Consider the following 24,437-nt stretch of genomic DNA (forward strand, 5'->3'; position numbering starts at 1 on the left):
GCAGTTTAACTAAAATCCTACATGGTTCTAAATCAAAATGTCTACATAAATGACAGAATACAGAATCATGTGAGCTGAACTACCCAACTTCTGAGGAAAGCATTACCTTACAGAACCCCTACAATCACATTCATTACATTTAATGTACAATAGGTAAGAGCCACTGAGAAAAAGAGAAGACAGTGCCCGCCCATTATCCATGCCGTCCACCAGAGGGTGCAGTCAAGGCTGAACTGGATGTAATTCCCTAGACTATCCAGCAGAGGGTGTGGCAAACTAGAGTGGTGAGGGGGGAGTGCTGCAGGGAGGGGGAGTGAGATGGAGCACCCTACCTCGTCCTGCAAATGAAAATGTCGGTTGGAGGAAGTGCCTGAAGGTCAAACTCAGCATCTAGGCCATGGGTGGATTTCTACACACAACACTGACTCTGCTACACAGCAGTGGCGTTGCCACACAACACTGCCTCTGCAACACTATCTCAGTCCTGCAGCACTGACATACTTCCACCGCTCTCCTCGACTATGTGTCCAGTTTCCACTAGTTCAGGATCTCTGTGAGTTCCTCCCTTTGTTCCTCTGTCTGTCTGTCTGTCTGTCTGTCTGTCTGTCTGTCTGTCTGTCTGTCTGTCTGTCTGTCTGTCTGTCTGTCTGTCTGTCTGTCTGTCTCTCTGTCTCTCTGTCTCTCTCTCTCTCTCTCCATTTTCCTGCTGTCCAATGCAGCGAGGAAACGGTGATAACAATCTCCATGGAAACAGCCCAGCAACAGGCTGGTCCCTCAGAGCCAATCAGGAAGCTCGGAGTGCTCTGCCTCTCCGCCAATAGGAGAACTGGCCCTGTCAAGGTGAACGCTCATGGAGGCGTGAACCTTCTCTTACTCGTTGGTGAGTCTCGCTGTGCGTCTGGGAGCCCACCAGACAAGGGCGCCAGTTTGTGTTCCACGTCCATCAATATAATCTACAACCTTAGAAGTTTTCCCAACAGTTAACATAGCTTATGGAGCTCCACACTAGAACTGTGCTTATCTTATCGTCAGTGATGATGCCAGGAAAAAGGAGAAACAGTACGAACAGTCTTTGAGAATGAGAGACTTAGATAGACTGCTGTAGGTGGTATGACTACTGAAGCTATGCCCCCAGACCTGGTTACCACAACCTACCAACAGAAGACACACAGACACATCTAACAAGCACTTATCAAGGAGTCTCTCCCCCCCCCGTTATCATGCAGACACACACAGCAGGAGAGAAAAGGTCAGTGGTTGGCTGTACACACCGTACCCACTCTCAATCGCTCTCTCCATTCCGCCTTCTCACCTCCCTCCCTCCCTCCCTCCCCTCCCCTCCACCCTACTCTCTCACCTTCCCTTACTCCCTCTTTTCCTTCATCTTTCCATCCCTCCATTTCATTAATGTACGACCAGGTCCATTACCCAACAAAAAGGCTTTCGTCAGGCTGAGGGTTATGTAATGTTTCAGACAGCATGAAGCTAACAACCATGCTGAAGGAATTTTTTTTTTTTAAAGTGTGTGTGTGTATGGGCATGTGCATGCATGTGTGTACACTGGCCCAGCCCTGATGTAGGCTCATTGGTACCAGTCTGTTACTACAGCATTCAGAACCAATCATCTCCAATCACGTGAACGTCCATGACAGGATGTTGTTGCCAAGCAACCACCCCTCTTGTCCCTCTTCCCCCTCTCCTCTCGACGCCTACGTCCTCCTCTCCTCTCGATCCCGTCTTCCCTCCCTCCTCCTCTCCTTCATGCTATCTCCATCCCTGTGCGAGTGGGTGTGGGGGTGACAAAGCTGTTTAATTATAGACACCATGGCATAAGAGGGGGAATTACGTGTCGGTGCTCAAATTAAACTTGTCCATCTTGCTCTCTCTCTCTCTCTCTCTCTTCCTCCTGTTTTTCATTCACTTTTTCTAGAAGTTTCATTCATAGATGTGAAGGGTGCGTAGGAGGACAGACTCGCGAGAGAGGGCAAAGGAGGAAGGCTGCGTGAGGAGAAAGAGAGGAGAAAGGGAGTCGTCAGAAGATGTACTTAACAACCAAAGCTTGATGTGGGGAAAAGAGGGCAAAGCATGACCCAACTAACTGTAGGGAAGTGGAAACACCATAACCGCTGTCACTACGTGGCACACCTATGTTCCCCAGACCCAATCCACACAACCTAAATCTCTATGCGTTTAATCAGTGAGATGCCGAGAAGCCAACATAGCAGGCAGATCCACCATCTCTACAACAAACACTTCCTGTCATGAAGCTCCCTGATCCACTGATTTGTATCTGCCTCGAATGCACGCTAGCACGGGTGTCTGCAGGGTAAACGTGTCTCGGCACCAGAAAGGTTAGAGTTAGGGTCATTGGTGAGAATCAGGGAATTCCAGTCTGATTTACCTTCCAAATAACAGCACTGACACATTTTATTGTTGTGTGCACAGTACCATTCCTGCGCCGTTTAAAAAGGCTTCCACTTCACAGCAGTCTGACACATCCCCCATGTAGAGGTGGACCCAGACATCCCAGACACACTGGGCCATGTTTCTGTACACGTGTCTGTTTCCCTCAGGAGTCCTAGACGGATTCTACTTTATTGTGAGGATGTGGCTGACAAGCTGCCTCTTGCTTCACTGGAGCTCAGTCTTGAAAGATAGGAGGGTTCCTCTCTCTGTGCAAGGTCATCACGACATCACGGTATCTATTAACTCGTCGCCCCAACCAGGCCAATCAGAAGCCTGCCCTTGTCCTTGGTCTGCTAGCTGGATGCTCTCCCTCTCTCCCTCAATCACCTTCTCCCTCTTTTTTTGTATCCCACTACTATAGTCACCTACTCTCTGTCACTCCCTCTCTTCCTCTCCATAGTCACTGTTCTGTGTAAGGTGTAGAGTACAGTTTGTTATGTAGGTACTGAATATGTTATCTAATACATCCAAGCTGGAACCCAATCAAAGTGCTGTTTTATTTCCCTGTCAGACGCCACATGCTCCCTGATTAAATACTGCATGAGTATCAAAGAAAAGTGTTCTGTTCCTTCCCTTTCTAATAATGAAAAGAAAGAAAAAAGGTTGTTGTGTCGTGAGTCATTCTCCTCCCCCCGCTGTTCCACCCTACCCTCCATCCCTCCATCCCTCCCTCCATCCCTTCTTCCTTCCTTCCCCCATAGTAAGCATTATGCAACATTATGATAGAGGCTTGCTGGGCCGTCAAAGAGATGAGTGGAGGACGGGGGTGGGGAGGAGTTGCGAGGGGGGCGTGATGAAGGAAGAAGGGGGGGGGGGTGTCGTACTAGAGAGTGAGAGAAGCAGGGAGAGACCACTGTGTTTCCCTCACTCTGCTCAGCCTCCTCCACGTGCCTTCGCGTATCTTTCCCTCTCTCGTCTATCTCACCCCTCCATTCATCACCGCCCCTTCTCTCTCTCATTCTCACACATTTTTTACTTTCTCCACTCCACTCAAGGTCGTTGGCAAGGACTGCCTCATCCTGCTTGCCTCGCTACTGTCGGCTGCTGAGCCTGAGCCTTAAAGAGACAGCAACACTCGTTTAGAGCCACAGCAGCCATCTTGAAGCTCCACAACACTGCACTGCCATAAACAGGGGGCTTTCATGGAGGATCTGAGGCTTTCATCTCGGTGCTGCCATCTCCACTGATGAACATGAGAGGTTGTGATGTGTTTTGGAGGCAGTGTGAATATGGTGGAGTGGTTGTGTGTGTCTGGCCAGGAGAGAATATACCTATACTCACACATACACACATAGACACACACGCATGCGCACACACACACACACAAAACAATTCTATTCTTCTCACACATTTATAGTTGATATAAATTATTTCCTTATTCACCTTTTAAAACGTCTTATTCCAGTACTGTACCCAAGAGTTGACCACCTGAGGTACTGTGCAAAGGTTTTAGGCAGCAGCAAGGCTTTGGTTTGAAGTTGTCCTCCTCCCAGATCCTCTCATGATCCCTGGCCACCCTGCAATCAGGTTGACTTGTTCTGAGTGGAGAAGAGGACTCGGGGAGTGGGGGTGGGGGGAGTTAAACATCATATCAAAGATGTGCCTGTAACTTGTATTCTTGGAAATGTTTTGGGGATTTAACAAGTAAAGACGGGATGAGATCAGACCATGGTCAGGCTCAGGGTCAGGGAGATACTCCATCTCTCTCTTTCTTTCTCTCTCACACACACACACACACTCAAAAACACACACTCACAGAAACGTCTTTGTGAATTATTTACTGAAGGAGCACTTCCAAAAAGGGTTTTCTTGCTCCATCAGAGAGAGAGCAAAAGAGAGAGAGAGAGAAAGATAGTACACATATATAACCAGTGAAGGTCTGGCCATTCAATCAGTATGGCATGTTCCCATTGGCCCAGAGGGACGACTCCTCTATAGATTGATTTACCTCTAAAGAGTCTACCACACACACACAGACACAAACACTCCCAACATAGATTTTGTGCTTTTGCAAAATGACTTCCATGTACTGAGGTGACAGCAAAAGGATAAGAGAGATGGATGGATGGATGAAGAGAAGGGTTTGGAGAAGGGGATTGGACTGGGAGAGAGAAAACAGCTGGGAGGCAGATTAAAGCAGACAAGACTGGAAAGAGAGAGAAAGAGACAGAAAGATAGGAAGACAGAGAGAGAGAGAGAGAGAGAGAGAGAGAGAGAGAGAGAGAGAGAGAGATTGTGTTTGTAGTAGCTATAAAAGAAATACTGAGGATTTTAGAAGTGAGATCAGGTTCACGGGAAGCCATGGCAGATATGGTTTAGCTATAAATTCAGTGACGTCAATCATATGAAACGGCACACAACTTAGCGCCATGTGAAGCAACACAACCAATGCGTGGGACCCACAGCTTGGTGTACAGTAACCCGTTCAGGAACAGTAATGCGTTGATAATCTTGCCGTGATGATCAGTGAGGATGGTGATGCTGTGGTCTAATGAGGATGTGTAGTGTCTCTCTCTCTCTCTCTAGAGTGAATATCTCCTTCCTCTCTTCACCCTCCTCTTTCTCAGTCCCTCACCCCCCCCCCCCCCCCCCCCCCCCCCCATCCCGGGTAATTTTCTCACTCTCATCCGCCTCTTCACTTTGTAGAGACTTAAGGGCCCCCTCATTCGCACCAACACAAGGAGCTTATGCAACAGCACAGGGTCTGTGTTTGTGTGTGGTGCATTTGGGTCCATGTGGTGCAGATGGGGAGAGAGACAGACAGACAGACAGACAGACAGACAGACAGACAGACAGACAGACAGAGAGGAAGAGCGGAAGAGAGCCTTGGTTGTCCTAACATTGAGCTCTGTGTTCACCTGTGTGTGTCAGTAGACATACCTGCTGTGACAATTTGAGGGGTAGTGATGTTACAAAGAAACACTGAGAAGAGGTTGGTGTTACCATGTGCTTGTGTCTGTCTCTCTACCAACGTGGTATGTGTATTCCTTTTTTGTGAATGGGTGATTTTAGTGTGTGAGTCAGGATGTGTTTTCCCCTAAGAAAGTGTATGCATGCATTCGTGTGTGCAAGTATGTGGTGGTGTGTGAGTGTGTGTGTGTGAGTGTGTCCCCAGAGGATATGTCTGTGCTCTGTGGTGCAGTGATAACCATAATCAGAGCATGCATGGCCTCTCCCAGATTCATCTCATTTACTTAACTAATGGCTCGCATCTGCACACACACACACACACATACACACAGACACACACACACACACAGACCCCCCCGCCCAATGACACACACAAACCATTGACTGACAACTCTGTAGGCCAAAAAAAGGCATTTCCTCTGGTCTCATCTCGTCACCGTCTCTCTTTTCTCTCTCCTCCCTGACTCTCCTGTCACCTTCTGTCGTAGTTCTCACCCTTCCCCCTTTCTCCCTGTCGCTTCCTTCCTCATCTCCGGTGCCTCTTTTCATTTTTACCATGTTATCTCTCTCGCTTTCTCTGGGTCATTTCTCAGTGTTCCCTCTGCTTTCAAGCTCCATTTCCTTCACTCACCCCTCCCTCCCTCCCTCCCTCCCTCCCTCCCTCCCTCCCTCCCTCCCTCCCTCCCTCCCTCCCTCCCTCCCTCCCTCCCTCCCTCCCTCCCTCCCTCCCTCCCTCCCTCCCTCCCTCCCTCCCTCCCTCAGGGTAAGCGTCATGTTATTTCAAAACATGAAGTAGTCTTTCTTGGCCTCTTCCAACCCTTCTCTCTTCCCCGTTTGCACCATTCTCCATCCTTTAACCTAGTCTTAATTAAACCTGGTCTTAGTTCATCTGTCCAACTCTCTCCCTCCCCAAACCCCTCCCCTGGTGTGAAGATCTCAGATTAGGTCAGACGAGCCACCAAACCCAGATTACAGGGCCCTATAGGATTAAGCCCTAAAGCCGACCACAGTCCTCACTGTCACATACATTAAACACCAGTGGGTTTACATGAACGGCAAACACTCCAGACACACACACTTCATACACACACACTCCACAAACACACACACTTCATACACACACACTCTGGACACTGCAGGCTGGACACACCCAGATTCTGGATGTTGACTAGAGTGAGCTATAGATTAAGTGGTCTGTCTGATGTTTGACATACATGAAGTACCACACTGGTTAACTTATCACAAAAACATACATTTCCCTGTTTTGGGCCAGGCACAAAATGACCCGCTAACATGATGGAGAGACCATGACACTTCTTAATCTCACTGTCACCCTTTATCTTTAGGTCTCAATCTTCTGTCTCTCTCTCACACTCACCGCTCCTTCTCTTCTCCCTCTCAGGCTCCAGTCCTCTTTTCCTCTTCCCATCTCATCCTTCCATCCCTCTTTCTTAAATTGTCTTTGTTCCTGTCCCTCAGCAGGACGATTGGTAGGCAAGCCTACCTGACTGTCGTTGCCACGGTGACCAGGTTTGTCTGTTGTTGTTGTTTTCTCCATCAAACGTTCTTTTCACTCCACCTTTCATCCCTCCTTCACTGATTAACAGTCTAATGGACAGGACAGTTGTGTCTGTCAGAGTTTAAAGAGGAATTCCTTGTCTCTGCTGCTAGACATTGAGAGAAACTATTTACATTTAGTCATTTAGCAGACGCTCTCATCCAGAGCGATTTACAGCAAGTACAGGGACATTCCCAGAGGAAAGTAGGGTGAAGTGCCGATTCCCTAACCGCTCAGCCATCTGACCCCTTACGGGTATTTATATAGTTTATATACTGTATAACCCAATTTACAGAGATGACCAGGCCGTAGTGGAACTAGGAGGAAAAAATTAGAGATGAACACATATGCAACAAGCACATGCCTAAAGTCAGAGGGAGAATAGCACACACACACACACACACACAAATACACAACCCATGAGTACCCATAAATACCTCTGTTGTTCTTTCCAGGGACACATTAGCTGGTCCTCCCAGAGTAAAGGTTCTGTAAACACAGCTGGTGATATGGCAAGCTTCCTGGCAGGTGTCTGATACAAAAATAAATCAGCAGAGCTGCAGCCTGGCTTTAGAACCTTCTGGATTATAACTGAATTAGGACGGTCACAACCTAGAACCTTCATTTTCTGGAGAAGTCTCACATGACAACACATGCCTGTCTGCTGAAGATCAAACCAACAGTCAATTAGTCATGACGTTTTGTGGAAGTCTTCCTGTGAGAGGGAATTGCTGTGAAATAAGCATCCACAGGCTACTTCTGATTAATGGAGAATGATGGGACATTCCATGTCAGTGCATGTGTGCAACGATTGCGACAGAGTCTGGCTGAATTTCAGCCCTCTGTAACAATTAAACTAGAGACCAATAATATTCGTGTCCAGAGAGACGTATTTTTAGCGCGGAGTTGGGCAAGGCTGGGCTCGTTAAATAGTCCCAACTGATAATTGCGACTGGACAGACGGTGCAGCACTCTCACTCACCGGCGCTTTATTCACTTGCGGAGTAGTGTGGAGCTGAGAAAGGGAGTGACGCGGCAGCTGGCATAGTGGCGGAAGGAGACCGTATCCAAATCACTGAGCGGTTCGGCTCTCCGTTTCGCCGGCATCATTTGCGCCTAACACAGAGCAACGCTCGGGACGCCCACATTAGGTATCGCTAGGCTGCTTGTCATTTTTTCATCTTACACAAAACGGCCCCTCTGATATTAGTTAAGCGAATGCAGCTTTGCAGAGCTGCTCAATGAAACTTTTCCTTTTCAAGTACCCCTCTGTCCGTTCCTCTTATAAATGATTTGATTTGATTGACTTATTCGTTAATTGACTAGTTATTTTATAGGCTATAGTTTAACTTGAGAACAACAGACATTTACTGCGGATAGAGAAACACGGATCTTCTGACTAGACGAGGAACGAAAATTCTCTAATTTTCCATCCTCAAAACCAGCTATTCTGGTTGAATCAGACTTGAAACCGTTACATCTACAGAGACCGGACTGACTGCGCCAAAATGGGGGTAAGAGCCATTTCCCTAATTTAAACGTTAACCTTGGGCTTCAACGTGGGCTAAGATACTCAACAGCTCAACAGCTTAGTTGAATAGGCAATATATATTTTTGTTGCGTAAAGGGTTAACATTTATGGAGGAAATACCTTGACAAAATTACATTGACCACTATACTTCCATGGCTCGTTAAGCTATAGCAAATTGATGTGGCATGCATGCCTTCTATCTCTTTTGATACACTGCAAGTGAATTGCCCCATTGTCTGTTTGTCCACTTCTCATTATTTGAATACATGTGTGTAAGAGAACATTGTAGAATCTATGATTATACTGCGTTTTCCAAATGTGTTTGTCAACTGATTCTCCTCATCCACACTCCCCTCGGTGCGCATAATGCAGTTACCGGGAGAAGAGAATCTGGCATTTCATTCCCCTTCCCAAACTGAAATTAATACTGACAAACAGCTGCACCAAGGGCTATCCTGTTCTGACGATTAGATTATCTAGGTGCTGAAACGGCAAAGGCGCACAATCGGCTGCTCGTGCCAAACGGAGATCAAGTGGTTTCCCACCCAAATCCGCTGCACTGCTATTCTCCGATTTTCTCCAATCACGATCTGAAAAGTATATCCAAATACAAATGATATGAAGACAATAACGAAATAAGGCAGGGATGTTTATGGATATTTCAGCTTCTAAATGCTCGGGATAACAGGGAATTGATGGAGTGCTGACAACCGTCTCTTTCCTCTCAATCAGCACATATCAGCTTCTGTTTAATCGTCTCAATTATAATTGGCCTACTGGTCTGGCTGAGACAGCCTATTGTTTCAGATTTTTACCATAATTCATTAGGTTCATTATGAAGTATAATATCCGTGTTGGTCTTTTGAGTTGATGAGGATGCGATGGGAACAAACCCAGAAGGGTGGGGTGGGGAATTAAATATCAGTGTAGGATAATGGAATCTATCAGTCAACCAGTTGTTTTTCTCATTTTGTAAAGTCATCCCTTTATTTGACCCTACAGACGTACATTGTTGGGCTATGCTAATGTGGATGTGTGTGAGGGAGGGATGAGGGGAGACTGAGTTTAGGTACCAATCTGAACAGACAACTGCGTCAAAATGGTTGCCCGGCTCCTTGTCGGTCTGGAAGGTTGTCATCATTTACCGTGCAAAACTGAATTGAATAAAAAACTGTTCAAAGCTACTGTTGGTTTTCACTATAGTTTGATTAGATCCTGCCAAAACGGTCGATTCTACTACTCACAAAAGGACAAAACATTTCCAATCGCTAACCCTTAGTCGAGCCGCTGATGTAATGTGCCAATGAACCGCGGCCCTTGACAGTCTACACTGACCTCATCTGGGCCGACAGTTGATTTCACGCGATCAAAATTAGAGGAGTACTCGAAAGGATCTTGCGCAGTCCTCGTAAAGCGATGACCGTTATTCGGACCGCCGGAGGGAACTTGCGCAAGGTTCCACAGAGCCTACTGTGTCAAAGCACTCACTGTCCAGCGCGAGTGGAAACTCCCGTATTCAGGCTGTGATTCGTTGACATTTGTGGGGCGGAAAGGAGGGAGCGGGGGTGGTTAAATGGCAAGACATTAAGGCCAAACGAACCTCAATGTCAATCAGTAAAGTCTGACCTGGGAGGAACCACTTGATGGCAACAAAGATAAATCGAAGGTCAGCCGGTAGGTGGGACATGTTGACTGCACATCACAGTGCAGACAAGGTGATACACACAGAGTAGAGTGAAAGAATGAAGAAAAAATGGAGGAAGAAAGGGAGAGAAGTATGGATATACAGTGGGTGGGGGAAGCCCGTGGAGGAGGTCTCTATGGGGAGTCACCTTGAGAAGCATGAGAGGCTGAAGGATGGAAAGGACTCGCAGGTGCCATGATAGGGGTAATGGCTGGGATGGATGACTGACAGGGAAGGAGGGACGTAGAGAGAGAAACTAGCAATGGTTAAATGAAGGCATTTCCTGTTTCCTCTGTGGATAATGCCCTTGGTGTAGAAGGAGAACCTACCAATCACAGTCAGTCACTCAGAGGAACAATATCACAAAATGAGGGCTGTTAGTATATGTTCAGAAAGAGAGTGTTAAAGACCCACATGTCCTAAAGGTGTGCAAATCCACTGTTGAGGTTTCTGATCATGTTTAGGAGCTGGTCATTGGCTGGTGCTGTGAAGGTGAGGATTGTGATTGGGTAGCTCCATGAGTGAGTCAACCTTGGCCATAGAGCAGTTGCGAAATTAGCTCCTGTCGATAAGTCATCCAGTCGATAGGGCTGCCTGCGCAGCCACTGTCTAGTTTCCATGAGGCTGTGAGTGTGAGATCCATACTAGTGCGTGTGTGTGACACATCTATACTACAGATTGTGTGTGTGCAATGTTTTAGTGTGTGTTTGTGCACAATCTATATTACTGTATGTGCGACCTATATACTACAGTGTGTATGTGCTGTCTCATTGTGTGTTAGTGTGCACGATCCGTTTCCTGGGTGTGCGCGTAAATGTGTGTTTGATCCATATTCAGGGTCTAACCTCAGTAATGAGGGTCATATAATATGCTCCAGTAGTGTTCGGGCACAGACACAGTTCATTTCCTGGTAAGTATTCTATGACATCATTTCCTCTAAGGGGTACCAAGGCCAATCAAGTGTGAAGTTTAATAGGGCTGTGGTCAGAGATGCATGCACAGGGCTTGTAGTGTGAAAGATATATATTCTGTATCATGTTATGGAAAAGGAAGGAAATTAAAAGTGTATTTTTGTCTGTGTTCCAATAAAGACAGAATACAATTCACCCACAGAGGGTTCAGGATAAAATATGTGGATTGCTCATTCTATACATGCAATCATTCTAATGGTTACAGCATTCAAAGTCTATCAGTCCAGACCACCCACACTTCAGCATCACAGTGATATGACTGATGTTAGGATACCATTGATGAACAGATGAGACAAGTGAATAAGAAAACAGATAGGTGGGCTTGAGGGTGGGAGGGGGTGTAAACAAAGGGAGGAGGGATGGGGGACTATAGGTGGAGGAGTGGATGATGTGGGGGAGGGATGGGGGACTGTAGGTGGAGGAGTGGATGATGTGGGGGGAGGGATGGAGATGGAGAGTGGAGTGGTGGGACTGGCCAGCGTGCGTCAGTGTTTTCTCGGTCGATCAGCTGAACTTGGTGTGCTTGTGTGTGTATGGTGACACAGAGTGTGGTAAGAACCATTGGACTGTTGGTCTGTGACATCCATGTAGGCTGAATATCCTATGAAGCCAGTTGAAATTATTCTACTACTCTACTCTACGATGTGTGTGTGTGTGTAGGATTAGGATCCTAGCACAGATCCAGGGCATAGCAGAACAAAAACACTATGGACATGGTCTTTAACTATGTTTGAATCAAAGGCATCTGTGCTCTGTCCTGTTGCTGGCTATGCCCACTGGTGGACTGAACATCTGGAACCGTCTTGGAAGTCTGGTCTGTGTGTATGTGTGTGTGTGTTTGAGGCACACAATAATCCACGGAACAGATGGATACATTATTGATTGCATGAATGAGTGCATGAATAATTGAATTCATCTTTTGGTTTAGTTGAGTATAACATGTGACTCATAATTTGAGGTGTGTTGTTTTGTACATCAAGATGGTTGACATGTTCAAGAGTGCTTGAGTCATCCCTCCGTTTGCAGTACTGCGATTTAATATGAAAGTGAAGGAGAGAGAGGAGTCCCAGGATTATGGATGTAGGACATGTATGAGAAAGAGTGAGAGATTAGGAGTGGGATGAGAAAAAGGGAGACGAGATCGAGGATAAGTAACAGAAAGAGACAGGACGATGGAGCGGGGGAGACTAGACGAGATGACGAGAGAGAAAAGGAAGAAAAAAGAGAGGGATTAGTATTGTTCAATGGGTTAATCCCACATAGTAGTAAATACTGGTTATCCCTTCCTCTGTTCAGGGCTTTCCCTCTGCCCTGCCCAAGGCACCCCACAACAGATGGCACACACACATAAACATACTCACTGGATTCTAGCGTGATATTGACATGCTGTAACATCAGCATCAGTATATCATCAACATCCAGGAAACTATAGCGTTTTCTCATAGTGTGTGAAATTCCCTTTCCACCTCAGAAATCATTCTGCCAAACGACATCCTGTTTACCAATTCCTTTGACCCATATGCTGTCTGACAGTCTAAGAACCATGAGTTCCCCACAGTTTCCTCCTCCCTGAGGACGCCAGCAAGGGGGCTAGGAAACTGGAGGCTGATGACATTTTGGTTCTTATGTGTAGGCCCTGGGGGGGGATCTTCCTGGTTGGTTGTGATGCATGCTGGGAAACAGAAGGGGGCTCCGTAGAAAGATGAGGCCTCTCCACAGACTCATATGTAGGGCAAAGGATATCCCAGGCTGCACATCACATTTAGCATCAGACGACATCGTTTACTTGGCAGTCTGTAATATGAACTGCTGTTGAGATTTAACCCTAACCCTGTCTCAAAAGCTCTAAAACTACACGTCCTTACTGCAACCAGTATCAAGAATACCGTATGTAAGCCATCTCCATGTGTGCATGTAGATGTTATACAGCCTTGTCTGAAGGTGCCATGGTGCTGGTATGTGTGGACCAGGAGCCTCTCTGTCTGGAGTTTGGCCCACAGGGGATCTTTTAATACAGAAGTCAATGTGAGACCTACTGTCTCTGCTACTAAAAAGGTCTCGTTTCAGAACAAGGCCTGTATAGTTCACGAGAGAAATAAAGAGAGGGAAAGAGAGGGAGAGGGTAAGATGTTATAAAAATGAGGTTGATATGAAATCAAAGGAGCAATGAAGTGGGATCTTTCTTTTCTCCCATGCTCTGTGAACACACTACAGCAGAAGACATGTTCTACTGGCACTGCTTTATCAAACAATGATTCATTTTATTAAACAAATGAAAATACACCAGGGAAATTGAAGGATTTTCTTTTGAAAGGGCATGATGGTGAACATTTAAATCAAAAGGAACTTTATTTGCTCATTTTACATTACTGTAGCTACTGAACAGTAAGTTTCTGTCCTGAGGGAAACTGTAAGCTTTTTGTGTGTTGACTTGTATTTCTCTAATGAAGGATAGTTTGTTTTTGCATTGTATCAGGGAAAAATAAATGTATGGTCAGTTTTGATCCATTTGCAATCAGCTTTTCTGACAACATAAAGTTGCTTTCATGATTAACTAGCTCCTGAAATGATTGCCTAACAAAATGGCTGCTGACTCATTGTGGCCTTTCCTCCATACATTTAATGAAAAGAAATAGCCAAATCTGTGCAAAGGTAGACCCGATCAAGCACCAGTGTTCACTAGTTCCTGTGTGTGTGTTGCAGTACGGACGGTCGGACAGCTACCGCGTGGCAACCACGCAGGATAAGGATGAAAAGGAGTCCCCCAAGAAGAAGGCAGCCAAGGATATGGATGACCTGAAGAAGGAAGTCCCCTTGGTATGTACCGCATCCACATCACTTCCTACTTCCCGTTATCTCACTTCCCACATCCTGTGACCTCACTTCCAAATGTGTAAAGAGTGTACATTGGAGCAGTTGAACATAGACTGAACGTTGTTTGGGACAAACAATAAAAGGCTGCAGTGAGTTATGTAATATTGGGGACATACACATTGTATTACGGCCCATAATTGATTTAGGTCAGAGGAGAGGCTTTTGGTGCACTCTTTTCCTAGAGATCTCTTGCATTGGGGTGCAACTTAATCTCCTTGTTATTGTTTTGAGAAGGAGGACCATGTGGTTTGGATACTAAACCAGTAGTCGGAGGTTAGGGTAATGACTTGACCCAATAATCCAATCTGGTTTCAGTTGGGATTAGACGGGCAGAGGGCCAGGTTTGTGGAACTTGGATACAGCCCATTGATCATGTTTACAGTGGCCCAGGCACGGTTCAAGTAGTATTTGCAAATACTATCAAACACCAGGGGTGCACTTTATTTAGTCCAGCCAGTTCAATGAGTGCAGCACCCTCAGGTACATCAAAGAGTTTGATGCAGCTTTTCCACAAAACAAATGAAGTAAGAAAGATGTACTGTTTTCAACCTTTTCATTTTTCTCTTTCAGACGGAACACAAGATGTCAGTTGAGGAAGTGTGCAGGAAGTTTGCAACTGACATCGTCCAAGTGAGTGGTTCTTCTTCAGTCCTGTTGGCCACTTGTGAACCCTTGAGAGCAGAAACCTCGAGAGACAATCTCCTCACAACCCCCACCACCCCAACCAACACACCCTTTCTCCCCCTCTGTCTCTCTCTCCCCCAGGGCTTGACCAATGCTAAGGCTGCAGAGTATCTGGCTCGCGACGGGCCCAACGCCCTGACCCCGCCCCCCACCACCCCGGAATGGGTGAAGTTTTGCCGCCAGCTCTTCGGAGGGTTCTCCATCCTGCTGTGGACCGGCGCTATCCTCTGCTTCCTGGCCTACGCCATCCAGGCTGCCACGGAGGACGAGCCTGCAGGAGACAATGTGAGTGTGACGGGCAGGGACCAAGACAGCCTGGTGGTGGGGGTGGAGGTTGACTGAAGAGGATCCTGCGGAAATGCAGAATTACTGACTCTATTTCTTGCTCTCTCTCCAGTTGTACCTGGGTATCGTGCTGTCCGCTGTGGTCATCATCACTGGCTGCTTCTCCTACTTCCAGGAAGCTAAGAGCTCCAAGATCATGGAGTCCTTCAAGAATATGGTGCCTCAGGTAAACACACGCAATTGGTAAATCATGGTTGTGTCAGGTTGTCCATGAGTCATACATGAGTGACTGTGTGGTCGTGAGTGGTCCATGGTTGACCATGTCGGTCTTCCCACAGCAAGCCCTGGTGATCCGCGAGGGAGAGAAGATGCAGATCAACGCTGAGGAGGTGGTGGCTGGAGACCTGGTGGAGGTAAAGGGCGGAGACCGGATCCCTGCTGACCTCAGGATCACCTCCTCCCATGGCTGCAAGGTATGTACACATGCTACATGTTCACCCCCTCACATGCACGCAGGCCCAAGATGAGGAGTCCATGACCAGACACACACACATTCACACACACTGGATATTTTTTCTTCTCATGAAGAATTTACCCTTCTCCTCAGGTCGACAACTCCTCTCTGACTGGTGAATCAGAGCCCCAGACCCGGTCACCTGACTGTACCCATGACAACCCCCTGGAGACCCGCAACATCGCTTTCTTCTCCACCAATTGTGTTGAAGGTGGGGCTGCCTTGGAAACGTCATCCTGTTCTCTTTTTTCCATTATCTAATGGCTTTCCAACGTCACAAGTGTTTTCTTTTCTTCCTCTCTGCGGTCTGTGCACTTGTTTTTGCTCTCTCTCTCTCTCTCTCTCTCTCTCTCTCTCTCTCTCTCTCTCTCTCCTCTCTCTCTCCTCCCTCTCCTTTTCCCTCTCTCTCTCTCTCCCGCTCTCTCTCTCCCTCTCTTACTTTGTCTTTATGCTCCCCTAACATATTGAAAGTGCTTCCATGGCAACAAATCACTTGCCATTTTGAAAGCACTTAAACCCACCACATAGATCTTCCGCTTCTGTTCTTGTTTTCCCCCTCTGTCTCATTCTCTCTCTCTCTCTCTCTCTTTCTCTCTCTCTCTCTCTCTCTCTCTCTCTCTCTCTCTCTCTCTCTCTCTCTCTCTCTCTCTCTCTCTCCTCTCTCTCTCTCTCTCTCTCTCTCTCTCTCTCTCTCTCTCTCCCTCTCTCTTTCTCTCTCCGCTGGACCACCTTTATTATTCAGTGTATATTAGCCTCTGGTCAACAATAGTCTAGTCCTTGTCTCTGCCCATAGTTCATCAGCATCCCACGGACACTCTGAGCCTCCAACCTCTCGCCTGACCCCCAGGCTTCTCTCCGTCCCTCAGAGGGGTGCATGTCACCCTCTTGTGGCCAGATACATGAACTGCGTCCACCCACTGCAGTAAGGCAGCAGAGAGATGCGATGTCAAAGCATGCGTTGTGGAAGCAATACAGCTAACAATGTCATCATAAACCCAAACAAAACAATATCGTCATGATCATCAAAGATCACACACCACGACTACTATCTACCCCCTGGGGTTGAGTTCAGAAGGGAATTGATGCTGTGGTTAAACAGAAGAGAGGAGTCTGCTGTCTCTAGTATACTAAGCACACGGTCTCTGTCTGCCTCCTCTCCCTCTCTCTGCCTCCATCCCAGGCACGGCACGTGGCATCGTGGTGTGCACCGGCGATCGCACCGTCATGGGCCGCATCGCCACCCTGACCTCCGGCCTGGAGTCGGGCAAGACGCCCATCGCCAAGGAGATCGAGCACTTCATCCACCTGATCACGGGCGTGGCCGTGTTCCTGGGCTTGTCGTTCTTCGTCCTGTCCATCGTCCTCGGATACTCCTGGCTGGAGGCCGTCATCTTCCTCATCGGCATCATCGTCGCCAACGTGCCCGAGGGGCTGCTGGCTACCGTCACTGTGAGTTTCGGTGTGTGTGTATTCACATGGGGTGTGTGTGAGTGTGTGTACATGTACATGGGGTGTGTGTGTGTGACTGTTTGAGGAGGAGTTGTATAGAGGTGAGGGGGTGACTGGGAATACAATGATGGGGATGGTGTTTGTTTTGTGTGTGTCTGTGGTGTGTTTGTGCGTTTGTGTGTGAATGAGCGTGCATCTGTGTGTGAGTGTATGAGGGATAGAGAGAGAGAGCGGGCGATGTAGCCAGGGAACAATCTGTGTGCTAAATGGATGTCAGCGTGGCTGTTTTCCCTTCTGACCTGATCTGTATCTCTAATCACCTCTGTATCTTGTCGTGTTAGTGTCTGTTGCTGTACCATTGTGTTAGTGTGTATCATTGCCTATGTGTGTTTGTGTGACTTTGTGTCTCTGTGACTCTGTGTTTGTGTCCTTGTGTTGGTGTATATTGATATATTATCTCATGGTATCGTTCTGTTTTGTGTCTAGTGATCCCTGTGTCAATTTCTCTCTCACTCTTTGTCTATGGTGATGGTGTTGTACTATGTCTCCATCTCCTTTCCCTCCCTCCATCCTTCTCACCTACGATAGCCTGTTTGTGTGTACCTATATCTCTCTTCTTCTTTCCTTTCTGTGTCCTCTTTTTTTCCAGGCTTTCTACTCGCCTGGCTCATTCAGTGATACCATTGGTCAGTTGTCTCCCATGACAACTGCTAGCTAACCTATAGAATGCTAGGCTCTGCCTCTCTGTCTTGCTTGGCTCATGGTTCTTGCCATGGTGGAGCATGATGTTTCTGTACACTGCGTCTGGGCTTCAAATGCTTCACCCTTTCCTTCAGCTTCTTTCTGTCTTCCTCTCTCTGTCTCATGATTTCTCTCTCTCTCTTTTTTCTCTTTCTCTCTGTCTTATTCTTTTGGTCTTTCTCTCTTTTTCTCTCTCTCTGTCTCTGTGTCTCTTTCTTGCTCTCTCTCTGCATCTGGGCTGTGATAACTAACTCTTACAGTAATACCGGTTCATAGTGCATTTTGCTGTATTGAGTAGTAGGAGGTGGGTGTGTTTGTTTGATGATGAAGGTGTGCACAACTCCAGGCTACCAGGTGCCAGGTTTATTCTAGAGCTTATGATACGTTGAATGATAAATTAAAGAAGTCTATTAGTCGGAGGGTGCTGGGGTTTATAGCTGTACTACCTGGATTTGTGCACACATTATTGATTGCAACGTGCTAGCTTGAAATTAATATTCTCTCTCTCTCTCTCTCTCTCTCTCTCTCTCTCTCTCTCTCTCTCTCTCTCTCTCTCTCTCTCTCTCTCTCTCTCTCTCTCTCTCTCCTCTCTCTCTCTCTCTTACTCTCTCTCTCTCTCTCTCTCTCTCTCTCTCTCTCTCTCTCTCTCTCTCTCTCTCTCTCACACACACACACACACTCTCCTCTCACCTACCTCTTTATTTCTAAATACCACACTTGCCTTCCTTCTTTCTACTCTCTCCACTGGTTGTCTGTCTTTATTTCTCTCCCCCTTCCTGTCTCTACCCCCTCTCCCCCATACCCTCTCCCCCTCCCCCAGGTGTGTCTGACCCTGACCGCCAAACGCATGGCTCGTAAGAACTGCCTGGTGAAGAACCTGGAAGCAGTGGAGACCCTGGGCTCCACCTCCACCATCTGCTCCGACAAGACGGGCACCCTGACCCAGAACAGGATGACCGTGGCCCACATGTGGTTCGACAACCAGATCCACGAGGCCGACACTACAGAGGACCAGTCAGGTCGGCACCGGAACACATCCTTTCACGGTCGGTTTTCTCCCCCGACTTCCCATCTTACCCTCTCTCCTTCTCTCTCTCTCCTTCTCTCTTTCTCTCTCTCTCTCTCTCTCTCTCTCTCTCTCTCTCTCTCTCTCTCTCTCTCTCTCTCTCTCTCTCTCTCGCCGTCCAGGGGCCTCCTTCGACAAGAGCTCCGTGACGTGGGCGTCGCTGGCGCGCGTGGCGTCCCTGTGCAACCGCGCCGTGTTCAAGGCGGCTCAGGACCAGCTGCCCATCCTCAAGCGGGACGTGGCGGGCGACGCCTCCGAGTCGGCCCTGCTCAAGTGCATCGAGCTGTCCTGCGGCTCCGTCAAGGCCATGAGGGAGAAGAACAAGAAGGTGGCCGAGATCCCCTTCAACTCCACCAACAAGTACCAGGTCAGTGTGCACGACACGCACACATCAAATGTCCGACCACACACACACACACACACACACACACCGTAAGTACATTTAACACACACACAGACAATTAAACGCCTGCCCCCCCCCCTCCCTCCCTTCCCCCCAAAGCTGTCTGTGCACGAGACGGAGGACGAGAACGACAACCGCTACCTGCTGGTGATGAAGGGCGCCCCAGAGAGGATCCTGGACCGCTGCTCCACCATCATGATCCAGGGCAAGGAGCAGCCCATGGACGAGGAGCTGAAGGAGGCCTTCCAGAACGCCTACATGGAGCTGGGGGGACTGGGAGAGCGAGTGCTGGGTAAGAGACGGGAGGGATGGGGGGGGGGTGGATGGGTGGAAAGATGGAGAGAGAGGGTGGCATCGCTGTTTCTTTTGTCACGACCCGTGACTCACAACTCCTCCCTCTCCCCCCTCCCACCAGGTTTCTGCCACCTGCTCATGCCAGAGGAACAGTTCCCCAAGGGCTTTGCCTTCGACTGCGACGACGTCAACTTCCAGACGGACAACCTGTGCTTCGTGGGCCTCATGTCCATGATCGACCCGCCCCGTGCTGCCGTGCCCGACGCTGTCGGCAAATGCCGCTCCGCTGGCATCAAGGTACCAGCAGCCGTCCCTGGGCCAGGGGCTATGTCAGCCTTAGTGCAAATAACCAGCGTGTAAAGGTAGCACTGGGAGGGTGATTGGATGTAGGCTTTGGGTACGCTTGACTTGGCTTAGCCAGTGCAACCCAGGTAAAAGACCAGCCCCAATACATCCTCAATGTAAGGCAAATCAAAAACTGTTATTTCAAATGATATGAAGTGAATTCAAATGCTGCGTTCATTGTCCAGGTCATCATGGTTACCGGGGATCACCCAATCACAGCCAAGGCCATCGCCAAGGGTGTGGGCATCATCTCCGAGGGCAACGAGACAGTGGAGGACATCGCTGCCCGCCTCAACATCCCCGTCAGCCAGGTCAACCCCAGGTCAGTTATCAAGACAACCGCCACCATGATGATTAAGAGGATGACTGGGAAGATGATGATAAAAAAATGATGATGATGATGATGATTTGGCTCGATATTTTGCCGAAATAGTAAGCGCTCACTTACCCCCTGTCTAACATTGTCCTGTGTGTGTGTGTGTGTGCTCCAGGGATGCCAAGGCGTGTGTGATCCATGGTACAGACCTGAAGGAACTGAGCCAGGACCAGATGGACGACATCCTGAGGAACCACACTGAGATCGTGTTCGCCAGGACCTCCCCCCAGCAGAAACTCATCATCGTGGAGGGCTGTCAGAGACAGGTGACACACACGCACCCACACACACACACAGACACATAGCGAAACCCATCGCAAAGGGGCTGCTTTCTATTGACAAGCAAATGAGGAAGCACGTATTTGACCTTAACGTCCCTCCTCCCCTCCCTCGTCCCACCTGACCTTCCTCAGGGTGCCATTGTAGCCGTGACAGGCGACGGCGTGAACGATTCTCCCGCCTTAAAGAAGGCCGACATTGGCGTCGCCATGGGGATATCCGGCTCAGACGTGTCCAAGCAGGCAGCTGACATGATCCTGCTGGATGACAACTTTGCCTCCATTGTGACTGGAGTAGAGGAGGGTAAGAGAGGGAGACATGAAGGGAAGGAGGGATGGGGTGGGAAGGAGGTGAAGAACTTAGTGGTGAAAAGAGGAGAACTAGGCGTTTCCGGTTCAAGGCTGCAATTGGATTTTTCCTCAGGACGTCTGATCTTTGACAACCTAAAGAAGTCCATCGCCTACACCCTGACCAGCAACATCCCAGAGATCACCCCCTTCCTCTTCTTCATCCTGGTCAACATCCCCCTGCCCCTGGGCACCATCACCATCCTGTGCATCGACCTGGGAACAGACATGGTAAGACGCGTGCACACGCACCCACACAAACAAACAAACACACAAACGCACCCCCACTCGTCCATCCCCTCATGTCCTGGTCTGCCCCCCAGGTGCCAGCCATCTCCCTGGCGTACGAGGCAGCAGAGAGTGACATCATGAAGCGCCAGCCCAGGAACCCTGCCAGGGACAAGCTGGTGAACGAGAGGCTCATCAGCATCGCCTACGGACAGATCGGTACGTTGCACACACACACACACACACATCGGGTAGAGACAAAGTTATGTATGGAGCTTTTATAGGGAAAAGAAGCACCACCATAGAAACAAGAAGAGCTATAGATGTTCCTACCATGGCTCCCTTCCACCCCTCCCCCAGGTATGATTCAGGCACTGGGAGGCTTCTTTTCATACTTTGTGATCCTGGCTGAGAATGGCTTCCTGCCCTCTATATTGGTGGGCATCAGGCTCAACTGGGACGACCGCTCCAACAATGACCTGGAGGACAGCTACGGACAGCAATGGGTAGGCTTCCTCTCTCTCTCTCTCTCTCTCTCTCTCTCTCTCTCTCTCTCTCTCTCTCTCTCTCTCTCTCTCTTTCTCTCTGTCTCTCTCTCTCTCTTTCTCTCTCTCTCTCTGTCTGTCTCTCTCTGTCTGTCTCTCTCTCTGTCTCTCTCTCTCTCGCTCTGGCTGTCCCGCCATCTCTATCTCTGGAGAGTTAGAGATCGATCTCTTCTTGTGAATCTGCCTCCCTCTAACCACCCCTGCTCCCGTCCTCCTGACAGACCTATGAGCAGAGGAAGATTGTGGAGTTCACCTGTCACACAGCCTTCTTCGTCAGCATCGTGGTGGTGCAGTGGGCGGATGTCATCATCTGCAAGACAAGGAGGAACTCTGTGTTCCAGCAGGGCATGAAGTACGAACCTGGATCATGAACCATCTCTCTCTTTCTCTCTCTCTTCCCGTCTCACACTCTCTCTCTGTCTCTCTCTCTGGCTATTATCTGTCTTTCTCTTTGTCTCCCTCTCATCTCCCTCTCCTCTTTCTCTCTTCCTCTATCATCCCCTCTTGTTCTTGCTGTTCCTTGATCTCTCTCCCTTTATCTCTCTCTTTCTCTCTGTCCATCTCTTTATGTGTCGTTCTTGTTGTGTTTCCTCAGGAATAAGATCTTGATCTTTGGCCTGTTTGAGGAGACAGCCCTGGCTGCCTTCTTGTCCTATACCCCTGGCATGGATGTGGCACTCAGGATGTACCCCCTCAAGTGAGTACAAACACACACAGAGACTCACACACAAACACAATGTGACCTCTAAAGGATGTATAGCGGCTATTTGTTTTCCCCAACATTCATATACACAGCAACATCTACCTCTGCTGGTTGGAGGGCTGTATTACAAGTGATGGTACTAAACTATCAAGGAAAATAATTAAATCCTATGGATGACATGGTAGCTCAATCATCTTGTTTCTTTCTTTCTTTTTCTTACTCTCTCTCTCTCTCTCTCTTCTCTCTCTCTCTCTCTCTCTCTCTCTCTCTCTCTCTCTTCTCTCTCTCTCTCTCTCTCTCTCTCTCTCTCTCTCGCTCTTTCTCTCAGGCCAAGTTGGTGGTTCTGTGCGTTCCCATACAGTTTCCTCATCTTTGTTTATGATGAGATTCGAAAACTCCTCCTACGCCGGAACCCCGGAGGTACACACACACACACACACACACACAAACACGCACGCACACACACACGTCCATGGTTAAACACAAATGGTTTCCTTTTGTAAAAATGTCCACTTCTTCAATTGAAATACTTTTCTCTTTCTGCCTCTTCTTTTTACTTCTTTCTCTTTAGGATGGGTGGAAAAGGAGACATACTATTAAATGATCAAACCATTCTTTACTTCACCCCCCTCCCCCCCCCCTCTCCTCCCCATCCTCCCCCTCCTCCCCTTTTCTCTCAATCCTACACCAGTCATCCATTCCGTAATCACATCCGAGAAAACACTTTTGCATACTCTTCCTCCTTACCCCCCCATTCTTCCCTGCCAAACTGCCACGAGGACGAGAGGACCAATGACAGAGGAGAGGACGGACTGTCAGCCAGACTTCCGCCAAGCTCCTCCCATTCCCTGTCATCTTTTTTTACCCAAAGACTACAGCTTAATCTGCCAATACTGTGGTGACAATGTCCACGATACTGTTATACTCACTTCATGCCTGTGCTGTTACACTGCTGTGTAACTGATCAAAATGCCGGAATCTACTAACAAGAAGTACCAACTCCTCCTCCTCCTCAACCAACCAACAGGCAGCTGAGGCTTCAATCTGTTGGCGAACAACATGGCGTCGGTTATGCTCGTCCCCCTTGCTATCCCCTGCTTCTCTCTCTCTTTCAGTTTCTCTCTCTCTCTCTCTCTCTCTCTCTCTTTCTCTCTCTCTCTCTCTCTCTCTCTCTCTCTCTCTCTCTCTCTCTCTGCTTCTCTCTATCCCTGACTTCTAGAGCCCAGAGCCCACACTTTCACCATCCAGCTACAATGCTTACTCACTCCCCCAACTGTGGGAGATGAAAGGTCACCTCCCTAACCCCCTGCTTGTGCCCCTCTCCCCTCAGATTAAACTGCCAGTGTTGTTGATGTTTTATAATAGAGGACTGAGTGTTTTTTTAAACAATTGTTTGTTAAAAAAATACGTTTTTTTGTTTTGTTTTAGGTAAGGAGTGGGTCTGCAAGCGGCTTGTTTTAATTTGGACATGACTTAAGCCCACCACGCGTCCCTCTCTCACTCTCTCTCACTCCTTTCCCCTGATCTTCGCACCACCCCTGCCCTCCAACCTCTTTTCTCCCCTGTCGGTCTGTCCCTGTCTGTCCTTGTCTGTCTGTCTGTTCGTGAGCTCCGTGCAACCCACCTTGTAGAACCCCCACCTTCCCTTTCTGCCTTCCTTGCCATTCTCCCCCACCCCCCCTCCTTCCATTCCTCCCACGCAACCGCTCCCCTGTTGGAAAAAAAATACAATCTTTCTGTGTCCTAGGAAAAAGAGAATTCTCTCCAATTTCAAAATTTAAATAAGTGGAATGCAAAAATAGGTATGAAGGCACTGTATGTCTGACTGTACCCTAACATTCGACAGCAAATTTCACAAATGAAATAAAAAAGAAGGATTTCTCTTTTTTCAGTCTGGCCTCTGGATTTTGTCTTTGTTTGTGTGTGTCGCATCAATGTCGAACAGAATGAATGAACCGGGAGTAGCTTTCTGGAACAACATGAGCTGTTCTCCTTTAAGTGAAAGGAGGAGGGGTAAGAGGAAAGATGGAAGGACTAACGAGGGAGTGCAGAGGGGTGGGAGGAGGGACTAGGGAGAAGAGAAGACAGGGTGAGGGTGACTACTGTCAAGTGTGTGCAGGAAACACACAGGATAGAATGACTTGGGCACCCCAGCCTATCACATCATGGACTGGATTGAACTGG

General features: G+C 48.2%; 1 protein-coding gene across 1 annotated transcript; it reads left to right on the plus strand.

Annotated features, from left to right (window-relative positions):
- The first annotated feature begins 8,350 nt into the window (after window positions 1-8,350).
- atp1a3a (ATPase Na+/K+ transporting subunit alpha 3a) lies at window positions 8,351-23,070 on the plus strand. Its single transcript, XM_047018738.1, has 22 exons — window positions 8,351-8,448; window positions 13,824-13,937; window positions 14,565-14,624; window positions 14,760-14,963; window positions 15,076-15,189; window positions 15,302-15,436; window positions 15,571-15,688; window positions 16,658-16,926; window positions 18,488-18,686; window positions 18,856-19,100; window positions 19,236-19,428; window positions 19,552-19,727; window positions 19,961-20,097; window positions 20,267-20,417; window positions 20,565-20,733; window positions 20,854-21,008; window positions 21,101-21,224; window positions 21,366-21,511; window positions 21,772-21,902; window positions 22,146-22,247; window positions 22,582-22,673; window positions 22,825-23,070. Exons 1-22 carry the CDS (start codon window positions 8,443-8,445, stop codon window positions 22,851-22,853), a joined length of 3,069 nt encoding a protein of 1,022 aa, XP_046874694.1. The 5' UTR covers window positions 8,351-8,442; the 3' UTR covers window positions 22,854-23,070.
- Window positions 23,071-24,437: the final 1,367 nt, after the last annotated feature.

The sequence above is a fragment of the Hypomesus transpacificus genome, chromosome 4 (genome assembly GCF_021917145.1).
Source record: "Hypomesus transpacificus isolate Combined female chromosome 4, fHypTra1, whole genome shotgun sequence".
Classification (NCBI taxonomy): Eukaryota; Metazoa; Chordata; class Actinopteri; order Osmeriformes; family Osmeridae; genus Hypomesus; species Hypomesus transpacificus.